The sequence below is a fragment of the Passer montanus genome, unplaced genomic scaffold (genome assembly GCF_014805655.1).
Source record: "Passer montanus isolate IOZ18808 unplaced genomic scaffold, ASM1480565v1 scaffold76, whole genome shotgun sequence".
Lineage (NCBI taxonomy): Eukaryota > Metazoa > Chordata > Aves > Passeriformes > Passeridae > Passer > Passer montanus.
In genome coordinates, this window is record NW_024372813.1 from 1,380,097 (window position 1) to 1,397,312 (window position 17,216).

The following is a 17,216-nucleotide window of genomic DNA, read 5'->3' on the forward strand; positions in this document are numbered from 1 at the left end:
CTTCTTTGGAGTTAACTACACTATGGAATGGCTTCCTGCTGTACTCATGGAGCCACTCAGTGATTCCAAATCCATTGCTGGAGCAGGGAACTTTGGGTTAGGAACACAAGAAGTAGGAAAGGTCTTGTTATTTTATAAATTTATCATCTGCCTGCTCAGATGGCCGCTCCTCATCTGAAAATGCTGCTTGTGGTACAGAGGATAGAACTGAGTTAAATCTCAGGATCAGAAAACAGCAGAGCATGGTGTTGGTAATTAGCAGGAGGGTTTAATGTCAGCCCAGGAAAGCCAGGGGGTTTCACACACTGGAAAAAGGGGCTGGAGCAGAACCCCACTGCAGGGGCTGCTGGGGCCAGGGGAGCCCTTTGGGAGCTCCCTCTGGGCAGGATCAGCCATCCCCATGGAGCTGACAAACTGGGACACAGCAGCCATCCCTGCAGTGGGAACTGCTTCCAGCTGCTTCTTAGGAGCCCAGCAGGGCCTGGGGCTGGCAGCTGCTCCAGTCAGAAGGGTGCCTGAATACACATCCCTCCCCCTAATTCGATGGGAAGTAATTATTTTCCAAGGAATGTCACACCAGGATTGCCCACCTTTGGGGTGTTGTGTTCAGGAATTTAATGCTGCTGCTGCTGGCATTGAGACTTTTGATATAAAATGGGTTTTTACAAAAGCCTTGGATACTCATTTTAACTGTCAGACCAATGCTCTGACTATGCTGATGCTCTGTGGAGTTTCACTGGTATTTTCCAAGTGTTTGTACAGTTTTAACTGTCAGACCAATGCTCTGACTGATGCTCTGTGGAGTTTCACTGGTATTTTCCAAGTGTTTGTACAGTTTCTACAGCTGAATATCCTGTATGTTCTGCTTTGTTGTTTTTTATTATGGTTTATACTGCACTGCAGGCAAGGACTGCATTAAAACCATTTTTGGCTAATGAATTAGACTTGTGAATGGTTATTTCCTATGCTCGGGCTAAACATTTCCTCTCTGGAGGTGTTACACAACTTTAATTAATTGGAATTACTGCTTGGAAGAGGGAACGTTCTTTATCTGTGACAAAAAGATTCCTTGGTGTGGGCAGCCCAGACCTCAGCACTCCACTCACCTGGTGAGAGGTAAGGACACTACTGGAGACAACATTCCCCAATCCTGCAACTGTAGAATATGGATACATGTAAAAATAATAATGGCTTATATTGTGTTCATGGATTTCCCCAAAGTTCCAGTAAGGGCAGGTTCTGGCCAGCTGGGTATGGTGTGCTTGATGCCAGGGGATTCAAAGAAAGAAGGGCTTTGGCTGCAGATTTAATGTGACCCAAAGAGTGCCCTGAGGCTCTGGAAAGGCTGCTGGGCCCTGAGGGCCACGCTTGTCTTCTGGCTCTGGAGCTCTGTGAACAGGGCTAAAAATCGAGTTCCAGCTTTTTGCTGCAGTTTTCCTGTCTTTTAAAGGGTTGGTGAGACTGATCCAGCCACAAGTTTTGTCTCATACAACTCCCAAGTTCTGTATGTGTAGAATTTCCACAAGCAGTGCTGCTCCCACCCCCAGTTCCCACCCAGTTTGCAGCTCTGCTGCACCAGGAATCTTCCTGATTCAGGAGCCCAGAGCAAGACAACCAGGGCTGTTTCACTATTTGAGAATAATGTTTGCAAAATTCCAAAGTTGTATCTTTATTACCAGCCAAAGACCAAAAATCCATGTGGCTGCTCAGGAGGACCCTGGGATTTGGAAGCACTGGGAGTGGCTGTGGCTGGAGTGATGTGACCCTAGAAATGAAGGACACTCCCTTGGGGTTTAGTTGGGTTTATTTTGCTCTTGCAGGCGGCCACGGACAGGCTGGAGAAGAATAAATAGGAATAAAAGCAGAGTGTGGCAGTTACAGAGCCCCAACATGGAGATGCTTGACCATGTAGCCAGAGTGCTTTGTCACTGTACCTGATCCCTGTTCAGGCCAGCACTAACCTAAGTTAGTTGGCCAAAAAGGTTTTTAAACATGCCCTCGACCAACTCAATAGTAATAAAATGTAAAAAAACCTCTTGTAATGCCATAGAGTCATATCCAGTTGTTCCAAGACTGTCAGTCTGTCCCAAAATACTTCTGTCCAAAGTGTGTTGGTGCAACAGGATGCACTTCTGTAGTTAAAATGGTGATGTCTGGGAATTCCTGGATGATGGATTTGGCACCTTGGAAGAGACAGCAAAGGCAATAATGACTACAGTGCTTCAGCCCATGTCAAACTGTGATCAGCAGCATTCCAAAAGTAAGTCAGGCTCTGTGCTTGTCTCCTCTTCCTGCTCCTGCCTTAGCTAACCATCTCTGAGGAAAACTGCCTGGCTTCAGGGGATTGTTTTTTTTAGGTTTTCTTCTTTGGAATTGCCTTTCCCATATAGCCATACTCCCAATTAAAGTGGTTACAGGCTGCTCTGCAGTTCAGCTGAGTTTTCTGATAGAGATTTCTGCCATGGCCAGTTTCTAACACAACACACAAGATCCTCTTTCCTCCCAGAGAAGCAAATGTTCCTCATTTAGATCTGCTTTCACCTTTAACCTGCAGCCAGGCCAGTTCTGTAGCTCCATTCAGCTCCCACTCCTGGTGTTGCTCTGGAGCTGGGCCAACCCCCACATTCCACAGTCCAGAACAGCAGCTGGCCTGGCACTGCTCTGTGAGCCATGAACTGGCAGTGCTGCAAACTCCTGCTCTGAGGAACACTCTCCCTTGGCATTTTGCCACTCAGTCCCCTCCTCACTGCCCACATAAACACAGCTCTCTTTGCTCAGTCTTACAATTCAGCCAAAACCCCAAATCTGCTCTGAGCAAAGCGATGCTGCCATAGGCTCAGCTCTGTGCCCTGTGTGACTGATGGCACTGTCCCCAGCAGCCAGCTGTGCTCACTGCTGTGCCCCCACTCACCGTGAGGGGTGGAGAAGAGGCTGAGCAGGATGATGACGCTGGGCTGCACCCCGTGTTCCACGAGCACCTTGACAGCCTCGATGACCGTGTTCCCAGTACCTGAGAGGGCAAACAGGGAGAGGCTTTAGGGGTTTTGCCCTGGTTGATGAACTTGTCCTAAGCTGTCTGAGAATACCTCTGGTACAGTTGTGACTGAATGGTGACTCTGTCCTTTCCCACAGGAAAGGCATCACCTCTGCATGGACTCCTTGTTCTCCTAATGGCAGAACTTGGAGTGGACAAGCAACCTCATCCCAACAAACTCCTTATAATATTAATCTAGAAATGTCTCAGAATAAGAAAAACACTGTTTGAGTCTTTTCCCAAGGTCAAATTCATATAATTAAATTTATATCATGTCTTAATCTCATCCTTTCTCCCAAGAGTAGCCATACCCAAACAATTTGCTCTGCATTCACACTGGTGCAGCTGAGGAATCCCAGCAGAGCCCCAGAGTGTGAAGTTTTCTCGCTCAGCGCCCGGCGGAGCCCGGCTGTCCGCGCTGACACTCACTCAGGATCGGGTACATGAGCAGCACTTTCCTCCTGTAGATGTCTGGGGGGAACTTGGCGTAGTACACCTTGGCTCGCTGCGTCTCCTCGTCGCTCTGGATCAGGATCTTCCCGATGCGGATGGAGCGGCAGCAGTCCCGCAGGCCCTGCTCCATCGCCTCCCCTGCAGGGCCAGCACAGACACAGCAGCCGATGTGACACTGGGACAGGGCTCGGGGCAAGGGGCTGCAGGGACGGGGACAGTCCCAAAGGAACAGTCCCCAAAGAGACAGTCCCACAGGGACAGTTCCCAAATGGACAGTCCCCAAAGAGTCCCAAAGGAACAGTCCCAAAGGAACAGTCCCCAAAGGAACAGTCCCATAGGGACAGTTCCCAAATGGACAGTCCCCAAAGAGTCCCAAAGGAACAGTCCCAAAGGAACAGTCCCCAGAAAAGGGACAGTCCCAAATGGACAGCTCCAAATGGACAGTCCCAGAGGGACAGTCCCCAGAATTAGAGTCCGAAAGGGACAGTCCCAAAGGAACAGTCCACAAGGGAACAGTCCCAAATGGACAGTCCCATAGGGACAGTCCCCAGAATTAGAGTCCAAAAGGGTCAGTCCCAAAAGAACAGTCCCCAAAGGGACAGTCCCAAAGAAACAGTCCCCAAATGGACAGTCCCAAATGGACAGTCCCAGAGGGACAGTCCCCAAAGGGACAGTCCCAAAGAAACACTCCCCAAAGAAACAGTCCCAAAGAGACAATCCCAAATGGACAGTCTCAGAGGGACAGTCCCCAAAAGGACTGTCCCCAAATGGACAGTCCCAGAGGGACAGTCCCAGAGGGACAGTCCCAAAAGGACTGTCCCCAAATGGACAGTCCCAGAGGGACAGCTCCCCCGTGCTGGTGGACAGTTCTGAGCACTAAAACACCTGAAGCTCTTCCCCTTTTTCTCCTGTTTCCAGCAAACCGAGTCTCCTCGCTGTTGCCGAGCCCTGGTTTGGCGCTCCCAGCTGTGCTGAGCTCCCACAGGACAGAGCTGGAAGGTCAGAAGGGGCGGGTGGGGTTTGGGGACATCCCGGTGACAGAGGGTGGGGCCAGAGCTGGCTTGGCCAGCACAGAGCCAAAGGTTTGCCCAGCACTGGGCACTGACAGGGACTCTGCCCCCACCGAGCGTGGCTGGCTGGGGCCCTGGCTCTGGGCACCAGAGGGACATGGGAGGGCACTGGGCCCCTCACAGGGAACAGCTGCCAGGGAAGGGGCCACAGGAGATCTGTGCCAGCCATTTGTCTCTTAAAGGTTAATGGGAGATACTCCTGGACAGTCTCTGATCAAGGATACCTAAGAAAGAGTTTGGGTAAACCTGTTGTTGCACATCTTTGAAAGGAAGTTGCTTCCAGGCTTCCAAAGCATTTAACGTGTCCTGCAGCAGCCAGCAGCACCTACCACTTCTCATGATGCTGACCCCGCAGTTTCCCTTTTCGAATCGGACTCCTTCATACTTGTGTCCTGTGAGGGAAGAAACCAGAGCTCAGTGGCTGCTCCCTTCTGGCTCTCTGAGCAGAGGTGGTCCTGGCTCTGTCACTGCCTTAAGGGAACAGATGTGACACCAATGCTCAAAGCTGAAAGGGGCTGCTGTTTGATGTAGAAATGGGCACAGGTAATGGATGTGCCTCCTGGGTGGGTGTCTGAACTCTGCTTCCAGTTGAGGGTTTGCAGTTCATCATTTCTCTAATTGTAAGTACAACCACACCAATGCTTTACTGCAGTGAGAGTGTCACCCTGCAGGAATGCAAGTGGAGTTCTCAGGGGGACAGGACTCAGCTGGTGCACATCTCAGTGTGCTGTGGGTCACACCACAGAGCTGACAGTTCCCCCAGCCTGCTGATGCACTCAGCAGCTGCCTGAGTAGCTGTAACCTTACAGATCTTCACAGCTGACAGGAGGAACCACAACTCCTGCAATGGTTTTCTCCAGTGCCACTTTGCCTTTCCTGCTCATCCTCACTCCCAGCTGGCCCCAGCTGCAGGGCCAGCTTTAGGCTGGCAAAGCAAAGCTGCTTGTGCCAAGCACTTTCTCCTTAATGGGCATGTGAAATGTCATCAGTTTTAGTTCAAGGCTGTGGTGTGGGCAGGTGAACTGATCTTGCACATACACTGGTACATTTTCATCATGGTTTTGCAAGACCACTGTAATCCTTAGTGAAATGACAGTATTGACTGTTTTGCTCAGTTGTGACGTGTGCCCTGTAGCTTTCTAAAGCAGCAGGGACAGTCACTCTGCCCTGCTCAGAGCTCCCCAGGGAAGCACTCGTGGCACCAAGTCTGTCAGAATTCAAAGACCATCTGGATGTTGCAGGGTTCAGTTTTGGGCAGTTCTCTGAGGAGCAGGGAGTTGGACTCAATGATCCTCTGAGTCCCTCCCAGCTCAGGATACTCTGTAACTCTTGTAATAATTCTGTGTATTTTGATGTCAGTATCAGTTCCAGTCCCACCCAGGCCAGGGGTGATTTCCCACATACCTGTTGGAGTGGTCACAGTACATTCTGTGTAGGGCAGTTGATTCAGTCCCTCTTCAACCACGAGTCTGATCTGTGGAACCAAAGAGGTGGGCCAGCTTTAGGGGATTGTTATCTCTGGAGATAAGGCACTACATGGCAGTAGTAGCTACAAGGTCTGGGTGAGCCCAAGTGGCCTAAAAGGGTCACTTTAAATTCAGACCCTAATTGCTGTTAGAGACCTTTTGGGGGTGAGCTCTATGTTTTGGCCACAAATCAAACAAAGGCATTGCAGAACAAAACTGGGAGAAGCAATAAGCAATATAAAGCAATCATAAGCAATCATAAAACTGAAAACTGACTGACTTTACATCTGGTAGGCAGAGGCTTCACAGACAAATTCTTCTCAACAACAGATGAGTGAGGCACCAATGTAACTCCATTTGCTGACAGGAAATCCTGCTGAGGGAAAGGTGAAGTTCCCCCTCAGCCAGGCTCCATTTTCACATCCCTGTTTCTAGGACTGAGCTGCAGCTGGGCTGCCAGAACAGCCCCAGAAGCTGCAGCAATGCACACACACCACCAGTGCCCAGGAGTGTCTTTATCACCTCCACCTCCCACTCCTGCCAGCTCTGGTTTCCAGGTGGTGCTGCCAATCCCTGCACTTTTGGATGGTGCAGGTGGAGGGGCAGCTCGTGAGCCCCCAGGCCTCCCCTGGTGCTGCCCTGCAAAGCACCAAACACATCCACAGAGTGGCTGTCCTGGAGGATGCTCTGGGGATTAAAGATGTGAGAATTCTCTCTGTTCATGAGTCAAAGATTCACAACCCAGAACTGCTCAAGGAAAGCCACTGCCAAGCAAGAGCTTTAACTAAAAAAATCACTGATTATTCAAAATTCACTGCGGGATGGAGAGTGAGGCAGTGCTCCTGGGATGCAGCAGGTACTGCTCACCTCAGGCAGTTCTTATTCCAGAGGGCAGCCTGGAAGGTTTTCCTGTCCTTCCATTCTGCCCCAGTTCCTGGCACACAAGCAGCCTCTGCTGGAAATGGTCCCTTACATTTATAATCTCTCTTTCAAGGTATTTTTAGTCATTTTAATACAACTTATTCTTCCTAGAGCTGTGTTTGTGGCAGCCATACTCAGAGGTTGTGGTTAGTTTCTGGGACATTTGTACCCAATTTTATTTTATATTTTTGAACTTAGTTCACCAAAAAAAAAAAAAGCACACCTATTTGCCAGATTTGGAAGAAAAGCCTTTTTCATCTTGCTGAAGTGCTGACATTGCTCCACATAATCTACCAAAAATTTAGAGTAATCCAGTAAAGGTCTTATGGTCAAATAATCTCTGTGATCTCCCTACACTTATCAGCGTTTTACACAAGGGCTGGAAGGATCCTTTGTAAACTTGTCAGTGTTGATAAAACATTTATTTTTGCAGTGTGCTTCCTGCCACCTCCACACTCAGGGATTAATTTCCTCTCTCTTCTCTCATGCCCCGAGAACCAGCTGCTCCTGTCCCAGAGAGGTGGCTGCCATTGCTCAGAAGATAAAAGCAGTGTTATTACAGCCCCACGTGAAACAGGAAGTACAGCTTTGGTCCCAAGGCAGAAAATCCTCTAACCCATTATGTGTGGCTGTTCTTGGAAGCTCAGGAGGAGGCAGAGCATCTGTACAGCTCTTTGCAGCTCAGCATTTCAAACCATTTTGAATGCTCACCCCTGAAAGAGGCAGGAGGGCAGAAAGGTGAAGTGACCTGGGCAGTGTTACACAGGGAGCTGCTGGCAGGGCTGAGAAGTGAATTCATGGCTCCACCTCAGGCCTCCAGGCACCCCCCAAAATGTGCTTTCAGCAGCTGTGACACCAGCTCGGTGCTTCCAGTGTGGGTGCTGGTCAGGGGGAGCCTCCTGCCCCCAGAGGAGCTCTGTGCCCTGAGTTCCAGCTGCCCCCAGTTCCACCAGCAGCAGCCACAAGGACTGACTGGCTCCCATGCCAGGGCTGCTTCTCCTCCTTCACAAACACCACACAGGTTTGTCTTGGTCCTTCCTCCTCACAACTTTAACCTCACTTCTTTCAATTCAGGATCACCGCAGTGGCTTTCAGACACTCCCTGCCAACCTCCACTGCCCATTAACTCCTTTTTCTCACAAGTATCTTCAAACATTTCCTTTGTGTCATCTCCTTATGTGTGAAACAAACTGCCAGAAGAAAAAACTGCACCACCAGCAATCCATCACCTTTAGAATCCCTCCTTAAGTCTTCTCCCTCTGGTGACCTCAGGAGACACTGCCCCTAACAGCTGCCAAGGCAGCTTAACTTCATTCTCTGCATTCTTCTGCCCAAGCTTAACTTCATTCTCATTTCCTCACTGCAACAAGGTGGATTTTCTTCCCCTATAATCCCACACTTTTCTTCACACATTGCCTCTTGCCATTAAACTCTGTTTGCTCTCTGGGTGAAAAACATGGCAAGTCATAACTGTTTGCACCTTGCCAAGTTTAGTAGAGACCAAATCCCACATGAAATTATAACTGTTCTTTGTCACACCTAGGAAAATATTCAGAAAATGAGAGTCCTACATATTCTTTTGTGCAAAATTCCTCCTACAAGATGGAAAACAGAGCAGCAGTTCTGTGGCAAAGAGCTGCAGGACCAGCACACAGAGGACACTGGTGCAAGGACCTGAACTCACTGCCTGGATCTGCAGTTTCCAGCAATGAGAGGGGGGGAAAAAAAATCAGTGTTTGTCTCAGAACAGGGCAGGACACCCAAGAAAGGTGAGAAAGTACATGGGAAAAGGTCCTTCACACTAATTACTGACAGTAAGGTACTGCAATGCAGGAAACATCCTCAAAAAGGGGAAAGTAGGGGGGAAAGTGGAAGATAGCACTGCAGTCACAGCCTGTGGTCATATCTAAACCTGAGCAAGCCTGGATTAAGCTTGGGCTCATCACAGGAAAGCTGCCTGCTGGGGCTGTAACTGTGAATGGTCTCTGGACTATGCTGGAAGGGGAAAAACACTGCCCTCTGTTAATGAGAGTGGATTTGAAAGAGCAAACACCCTTGTGGACACAAGTGTGTGTGGTAGCAAGTGCTGGGGTTTTTTTAAGCTTGTAATTTAAATGAGATAAAGGCTACACTCTCAGCAGTCTTTGTTCTGACTTACTAAAACAAGTGAAAACTTCAAACTGCTTTGTCCCTGCCTGTAACCACCATATGGCTAAAGACAAATTCTCCATGTGGATGCACCCAGAGCTAATAATCTAATACACAGCAAGTGCCAGGAGGCACTTCTGCATGCAAGCAACTGGTAACATCTGTAAGAAATTGTACTGCTCTGTTCACAAGATCAAAAGTGCTGCTTCAAACTAAAACTCAATTAGCTGCAACCTCTGTGCATCTGGTTTTGCTCAGAATTTTCTTATTACTGAAGGCCTCTGTCTTCAAGTAGCTGTGTCTGGTAACAGAATGGTTTCTGGAACCTGTTGAGATGAACAGTGAACAGAAGTCCCTATATAGAAAGTTGCAGTCACACAGCAATTTCCTTTGGGTAGAAAAGTCACTGTCACACTCCCACACTCCCTGTGTCCTGAAAGACCCATTTCATGGAAGAGTTGCAAAGTACAATATCAAGAACAAGAAATTCTTCACCTACCAGACGATCAGCAGAAAACACGAAGTCTCCTCTACTGGATTTCCTGGAAAATGTAATAATTTACTTGTTAAGTTGGGGAATAACTTTAAGAACGTTGCTTAAATACAATATTAAATACTATATTCCAAGACAGTTCAGAGAAATGTCTCCTATCACATCCTGAATTTATCCCAGAGGTTCTGTGTCCTGGGTTTCCTGGTTGGTGGCAGAGATGCAGTGACCCAGCACTGGGGTTTGCCTCTTGCTGCTGCTCTGTACCAGTAGCAATTAAACACAAGAGGATGATGTTCTCTAGGTTTCCCATGGTACTGCTGCTCCAGCTCAGTTCCAAAACACCTCCTAAGCTCAGATATTCCTGCATTCCCTGCAGCTCTGAGCAAGAGAGCTTTGCTTGCCTGTCCTGCAGTCAGACAGAAGCTGTGGGACAATGATCATGCAGATCTAACCCAGGGCTGACAACACACCTGATAAGCAGGAGATACATCCTATCTTATCTGGAACTCACTGAGTGTGATTAGATCTGTGAACGTGAGGTTAAACTGAGCAGGGATTAATGAGCATTCCCATGAAAACACCTCTCTGCCTCTTAGAAGTTTGGGTACAACCTTTTGCTCGTGTGCCTCTGTGGCTTTTGGCCCCTTCAGAAGGCAAAATGAAAGGTTAAAAGTCTGAATTTTGAAAGCAGCTTTAACACCTTGCTTCCCATGCCAAGAGCAATTCTCACTACACCAGAATAGGACACATTTCTGATCAAGGAGCCAACACTCACAGGACGGTGGCTTTGAAAACCCTGAGACACAACACCAACATGCCAAGAGATCCTTCTAAATGAAATGTTCTCTTAATCCCTCTCATGTTTTCAATATAATACTCTGCATGTCTCCTTAAATGCCATTTTGTATTTAATCCCCAAGATTCTGAGACACCTCATGCTTGCATGAATGAAAGTCAAAAGGTTTGCCTGCTCATTGCCTAGAAACCAGTCACTTATTCCCACTGTAAAAAAGAGGTTTCAAAAGAGCATTAACTTAATCTAGTATCATTCCTTGCACTAAGAACACACTGTTAAAATACTGTTTGCTTTTCTTTTTTCTTCTTTCTGGTACTGACAGGATATTCCTAACTTTCTGCTATTTTGACATTAACTGGACAGGCAATGCTCAAAAAGACCCCAAAAATTGGGGGGAAAAAAACCAAACCCAAATCTGTACAATTATATGACCCAATTTTATTAAGGCTTTTGGAAAGTTTCATACTTCTATCTGTAGTGTAGGTAAGTATTTTTAAAAGAGGGAAGTAGCTAAGTGGCCTATCTAGGTTCTTCCAGAACCTAGAAATTTCAGAAAATTTTGCTGAATTTCACAAACAGGTGTAAGACAGACCCAATAATGTCCAGGCCACAGTTTTGACTCAAAGTGATAATGTGTTCTGAGTTACTAATGCAGATTATGAGGCTTTGAACCAACTCCTCTGTCCTTGCAGAGACACAGATGTTCCTCTGCACAGTTCACTGAACACCCTTCATTGGTCACACCTGGTTTTTGAGAAGGGGAGGGCAACAGAAAATGACAATGCATACAAATAACAGTAATACAGAAAATGTCAGACCACACGTACAGGGGCAGCTGGAAAGCTCAGACCATATCTCAAACCCCACAGCCTGTCAGAATTGCCAGGGGGCAGGGAAAAAAAAAAGGGCTTATGTGAAAACACTGTAACTGTTCTGCCTAAATACCAGATAGAAATACATAAAGCAACAATTCATGTCAGACTAGAAACTGTTTCAGCTGCTTCATCAAGTAGCAAGACAACATCTAAAAATATGAGGCATTAAAACCTAACTTGTAGCAGGAACATTGTGTTACACAATATAAATGAGTTTCACTTTGTTTCTGAAGGCAGGGGAGTGTGGCTGATATCAGTGTCTGTCTTGGGAGGTGAGAAGAAATGGGTTTTTTGGGGCTGTATTGTAATATAAAGTAGCTGCAGGGTTTCTTCCTGCTTTAGCACTTGGTGACAAACATTGCCAGGTCTGCAGGTATTGGGGCATCAGTAATTCCTGTTTCTCTCATTTCCTCACAGAAACTGTTGAGAGACAGCCAGGGTGAGGGCCAGGCTGGAAAAAAGCCACTTCCCTACAGAGGATTTGTAAAAGGTTTTTAAGAAAACTGAAGGCACTGGATGAGCTGTTGGCACTCAGGGAGATGATGTAGCTGGGAACAGGTCCACGTTCTACCTGCAGCACTTCAGTACTTAATGGACTGCAGTCCTTAATTTTTCTCATGCTGGGGCTGGGATGCAGAGTGATCCCACCCTCCCTGCCTGCAGCAGCTCTCCTTACCAGCACAGGTGAGTTCCACCCTCCTGAATCCCCTGCTCTGTGCAGCAGCCAGGACTGCACATCCAGCCTCTCTGCCATCTGCATTTCTATGTTCTGTTCCTCAGGGAATAAGAAGCTTTACCAGAATACCACAGCACGATCTCACCCAACAGACACAAGATCCTTAAAGTACCTGGATTTAAATTGTAGTTCCTGTTAAATCATGAGTTAAAATGACACTGCCAACCTGAGCTAATGAATTTTCTTCTATATAAACACACTATTCATTTCAGCTTCCAGATCCCTGCTTCACATCTGAGGGTAGAAATTACCTTGAGATCATTCTCTCCTTGAAAAGAGACTGTAACTGTTCTAGAATGTTCAGTACTTCAGTGCATCAGCTCACACCCCATTAGAGCACTCGAGGTCCATCTCCCAGTCAGGATAAAAGGCACCTGCCCCCATTAAGCACTTGCTGAGCAGAAAAGTGACAAGGCTGAGGGAAAATGAGGAAACCCAGGCACAGTGATCTATCCATCTCCCCAACCCTGGCACACAGACCAAGTTCTTGTTAACTTTAAGGAAGCAAAAGTGCCATTTCAGTCTGCCAGGAGGACATCCCTGTCCCAGCCAGCCACCTCTGAATCCCGTGAGACACCATGACCAGCCACAGGAAGGTGGGCTTTTCTTTACAGTAATACCAATTGAAAGGCCATGATTTCTTTCTCTGAATCCTCTCAGGAACAAGGAAAGAGCTTTCCACTTCTCTGAGCAGCTCATGCTACAGACAAAATAGTCCTCAAAGTCTTCTGCATCTGGCCTGACCAGACCTTAGCTCCATCCCACTCACTGGGATTATCTATCTGAGGATTTACCCCTTCCTCACCTACAGTAATAGTCCCAAACTGACTGGGTTTTCCCCCTACTTTTGTTCCATTTCTACCTCCACAGGAGCTTGCCTTTTAATGTCTGCCATTTTCAGGTATTGCTGTATTTGGAACATCCATCCTCTGCAGCCATTGAGGAATCTAAATATTCTCCTTGAGTTAAGGTGTTACCTGCTCTTTTTTAATCCAGAAAGTCTAAATGACAGCACTCTAATTTCCTGTAGATAACAGCTTCTCCTTCTTCCCAAACACTGTATGTCAACATACCTCTTTATCAGCTTAAATTGGATTTTTTGACCAGTAGCTGCTCTGAGCCACATTGCTGCCAGTTCACAAACAGCTCTGAGGAGAAGGAGTTTCTTTTAGCACCTGGTTTGAATGCTACAGTAGCTACAGAGTTGTCTTAGGGCAGATTGCAGCAGTCCAGGGTAAGGTTAATGAACAGTGCCTAAAAAATCCTCTTCTCCCTTCAGCATCTTTCTGAATGACAGGTATGAAAATAGGTCAGTCCGAGGCCTCTTAATGAGATGCAGCTGAATTCCTGGGACAGAACACAAAAATAATATTTCCCTACTGTCCTTACCTACAAACCCAACCTTGCTGAGCAGGCTGCTATCTGATTTTCCTCACTGGTTGGGAAGGGAACTTGGAAGTGACAGCTCCATCCCCACTTCCAGGGCAACATCACACTCAGAATAAAGTACAGCCCGTGATTGCTGCAGCTGCTCTGAGTAATTCACTGTTTACAAGTCCTATTCTAGACTTCCTCTTACCAAAGTCTTGCGCAATGAAGCAGATGTAACTCTAAAAAATGTCCTTCAAGTTCAAATTGCAGCTGCTGCTTTCTGGATAAGCTCACTGTAACCAGAAACCTCTTAAATGCATTTGAAAGAGGTCAAAACCTGTGTACAACAAAATAATAATAAAACCCCCGAGTAAAGTAATTACATTGCTAGTATTTGTCTAGACATCAAAACAATATGGTTTTCACTAACCTCAAAACCTTTCACAGGCCATCACCAAGCCTAGTTTGGATTCTGTCTCTCCCTGCTTAGCTCACTCCCAGCTTCCTTTTCTGCTCCACAGAGAAGCTGCCAGGTGGGTGTTCTCACCTGCAGAGATCTTCTGTGTGGTCTTGCCAAAAGTGCCCTCCTTACATGAAGACTGCACTGCCTCTGGTGCTCCTGCTGCCAGGTTTCATTTTCCCCCACAATGCTTTGAAAATTAAGGAAAATCCTCTACAAACTAGTTTAAGGGAAGGAGGCTCAGCTATATTAATAAAATTAATGGAGGTACTGTCTTTGAGAAATGGTGATCAGTTTTGCATTAAAAAATTAATTACAAAATGAATTTTAAAATGTTACCTACAAAGTTGAGCCCCAAGAGCCAGAAAATAGCAAAACATGGACTGTGCAAATGGACAGATGAGAAACACAGCAAAGAACAGTGTCTTTGCAATGACTTATTGAAGATGTCAGAAAGCCACTGTGTCACAGGAAGAGAGGGTTTTATTCAGACCTGATCACTCTATTAATAGGCTTGATTTCACACCTCTTTGCTGGTGGTTCTTGCAAACCAGTAGTTTTTAATAAATAGATGGATGCTACTGAAGTTTGTCTTATATTGTATGCTATATTTAACACTTTCCACTATCACCTTCTCAGTGCTGAACAAGCACAGCTACAAACGCGATCAGTGGGAGGGACGCGTTCAGCACCTGAGCTGCCTTGTGGAACACGGAGCTCACAGTTAGAGCCTGGGAAGGGCTCCCCGCCCCTCGCTGCCTGCAGGATGCGCTCTCCAGAGAGCGGCGATGAGCCCCGCGGGACCCTAAGGTGCAGCCTCCTTTCTCAAGGGCTTTACACACCTTGTGCTGATGATGTGGCACGCAGGCTCCGAGCCGCCCGCCGGGCGGAGGTGAGCAAACACCCCACCAGGGACCGTCCGAGTGCGAGAGGGGTTCAGGGACCGTCCGAGTGCGAGAGGGGTTCAGGGACCCGCCGAGCCGCGCAGTGCCCGGCAGCCCCGCGGCGCGGGTGGGCACGGAGTCCCGGGGGCTCTGCCTGCGCCGGGCACGGAGCCCCGGGGGCTCTGCCTGCCGGCTCGGCGGGGCTGTGGAAGGATGGGCTGAGCCACAAGCGATGATCCCCCTCCTCTCCCGGCCCGCCGCGGGCCCTCCCCAGCCCGCCCGGCCCGGCCCGGCCCGGCGCGCTCACTTGTCCCTGATGATGGTCTGCAGCTCCCGCAGCTGGTCGTTCATGGGCAGCAGCTTCAGCTGCGGCCCGATGGCCGGCACGCCGCCCTCCCCCGCGGGGACCGGCGCCGCCACCACCCCGTTGCTGCTGCTGCTGCTGCTGTCCGGGCTGGGGCAGCCGCTGTCCTCGCTGGGCTCAGCGAAGCGGATCAGCCGCGATCCTCCGCTCGCCGTGGCCGTGGCGGCCGCCGGCGGCTCATCCTGCGGCCGCGGGCCGAGGCGCTGGTTCTGGCAGGGCATCGCCTCCATGCGCCGGGGCCGCGCCCCCGTGCGCGCCGCCGGGGGAGTCACCAACTGCTGTGGATTCACTGCAGGTTTGATCTTCTCACAGGCAGTAAATCCATGACCTGGGCAAGGCTGGATGCCTCTGCTCTGTGCTGGGCTGATGTGCCACATTCAATTATTTCTTGAACGCTTTAAGGGATGGTAACTCCACCACTGTCCTGAGGGACTCCTTCCAATGCCTAACCACATCTTCAGTGAAAACAACTGGACTTGTCATTCTTGTAACACAATCAAACACATTTTAAAATATAGCTTTTTAATGCTACTTGTTTAATTGGCTGTGAGATATAATTCAGACTACATTTCCAAAGTGCGTGCTGCTGGTCAGTTCTTAAATGCAAGGTCTGAGGATTAATAGTTCATATTTTTCTAGAAATAAGTGCAACAGTTTCTATCTCCAAAAGAGCACTGTGCCTTTCAGCACACATTCTACTTGCCAAAATTATTTTACACCTCTGAAAAAGGGCTTCTATCTGCCCTTAACCTTGTCCCGTTTTTCTATTTTTATTTTCTTTGCATTACTTCATTCTGATTAATTTTCCCTCTTGCTTAATATACTTCCTTGAAGCATTCCCCTTCTTGTGTTCATAGCCTTCCAATACCATTGATTGTAAGTGACATTTGAATATTGACACTTCTCTTTTTCCTCCAGCCTGACTCCTGGATTGATTTGGATTCCCATAGACCTGGGGACTTTCTTTCAGGCTGATGCCTGCCACAGCTGGAACTGTCAATGTTACCATACAGAACAGAGGTTTCAGTCTCCCTTTGGCATACTGATTATCTGGAATTCAGTGTTGATCCTTTCCATTATGTAGGAATGGTATTAATTATAAATCTGACTTCTAGAAGATATAAATACTTACTGCTAGAAGTGAAATTCATTACAGCCCTAGAATCATATTAAGCGCCTTTAATGAGAAAGAAGCTAAGAATTTCAAGAAACTCTAAATAAAATGTTATTTCACCTCCACAAGATGGGTGTTGTATTTGTGTTGCTGAGCTGCTTCTATAAACTTTTCTAGCTGCAAAACTAACATGCTCTCATTTAGTACGCTGACCTTGGTCTCAAGCCCTGGTTTGTTGCCTACACAGCTCCTGGAAAAAGGCCAGATTAGATATCTTTTAGGATTCTATTCACAAATCTTCTTCGTGGTGAGTTATTTCCATTACTGGAGCTTCTATTTCTTCAACTGAGCTGCTTCTGTCATCTTTCCAGAGTGCCAGCTCTGGAGCAGGCATTGATTTGTCTGTCTCCAAGGAGATCCTCTGCTTCCACAGCTAAATCTGCAGAGAAATAGATATTTATTTTGTGGTGAGCTACTTTAAACAGTGAAAGTTCATAAAACTCCTCTGCTGGCTTTCTGTGTCTCTATCATGAGCTCTGTTCTCCTGGTTCAGTCACTCTGGGATAGAGTGACTGAACCAGGAGAACCAGTGGAATGCAGGCTCTTTTCAGCCTGGATGTCTCTCAGGGTTTGAGCAGTGTCTCGTGCAGGTATCAGTAATCTGGGATCACATAAATTAAATGGTATCAAAAGGAGAAAGAGAAGATCAGAACAGGAAACAAGACTGAAATATTAGCAGGAGGAAATAAAGCCAGTACCGTGGAAGAGTTATTAAAGAAGAAACAGCTAAAGTAAAATTTGCAGGGAGAATACTCATATCAAATATATTACGTTTGGAAAAAATAAAATGGTACATTATCTAACAAAGACAAGGCTGAGATGATGCAGGGGTTGTGTAGTTTGACAATAACCATTTGCTGAGGGATTTGTAAGTCTCTGTTGGAGGCATTGGAGCTGTGAGATCCTGTGACACCACAGCACAGGGTGCTGTTATCCCTGTGCAGGACGTTCCATAGAGCACATGTCCAAAG

General features: G+C 47.5%; 1 protein-coding gene across 1 annotated transcript; it reads right to left on the reverse strand.

Annotated features, from left to right (window-relative positions):
- Positions 1-1,786: 1,786 nt before the first annotated feature.
- Positions 1,787-15,330, reverse strand: UPRT (uracil phosphoribosyltransferase homolog). Its single transcript, XM_039731111.1, has 7 exons — positions 15,015-15,330; positions 9,592-9,634; positions 5,962-6,031; positions 4,887-4,949; positions 3,464-3,625; positions 2,912-3,010; positions 1,787-2,183 (listed from the first exon to the last, which is right to left on the reverse strand). Exons 1-7 carry the CDS (start codon positions 15,299-15,301, stop codon positions 2,077-2,079), a joined length of 831 nt encoding a protein of 276 aa, XP_039587045.1. The 5' UTR covers positions 15,302-15,330; the 3' UTR covers positions 1,787-2,076.
- Positions 15,331-17,216: the final 1,886 nt, after the last annotated feature.

Excerpts from the sequence above, each read along its gene's own strand:
- UPRT (XM_039731111.1), bottom strand. The coding sequence starts at position 15,301 with ATGGAGGCGATGCCCTGCCAGAACCAGCGCCTCGGCCCGCGGCCGCAG. Across the intron at positions 3,626-4,886 it reads GGTCAGCATCATGAGAAGTG|GGGAGGCGATGGAGCAGGGC; the intron begins GTAGGTGCTGCT and ends CTGGCCCTGCAG. Across the intron at positions 2,184-2,911 it reads CCTCTTCTCCACCCCTCACG|GTGCCAAATCCATCATCCAG; the intron begins GTGAGTGGGGGC and ends GTCTCTTCCAAG.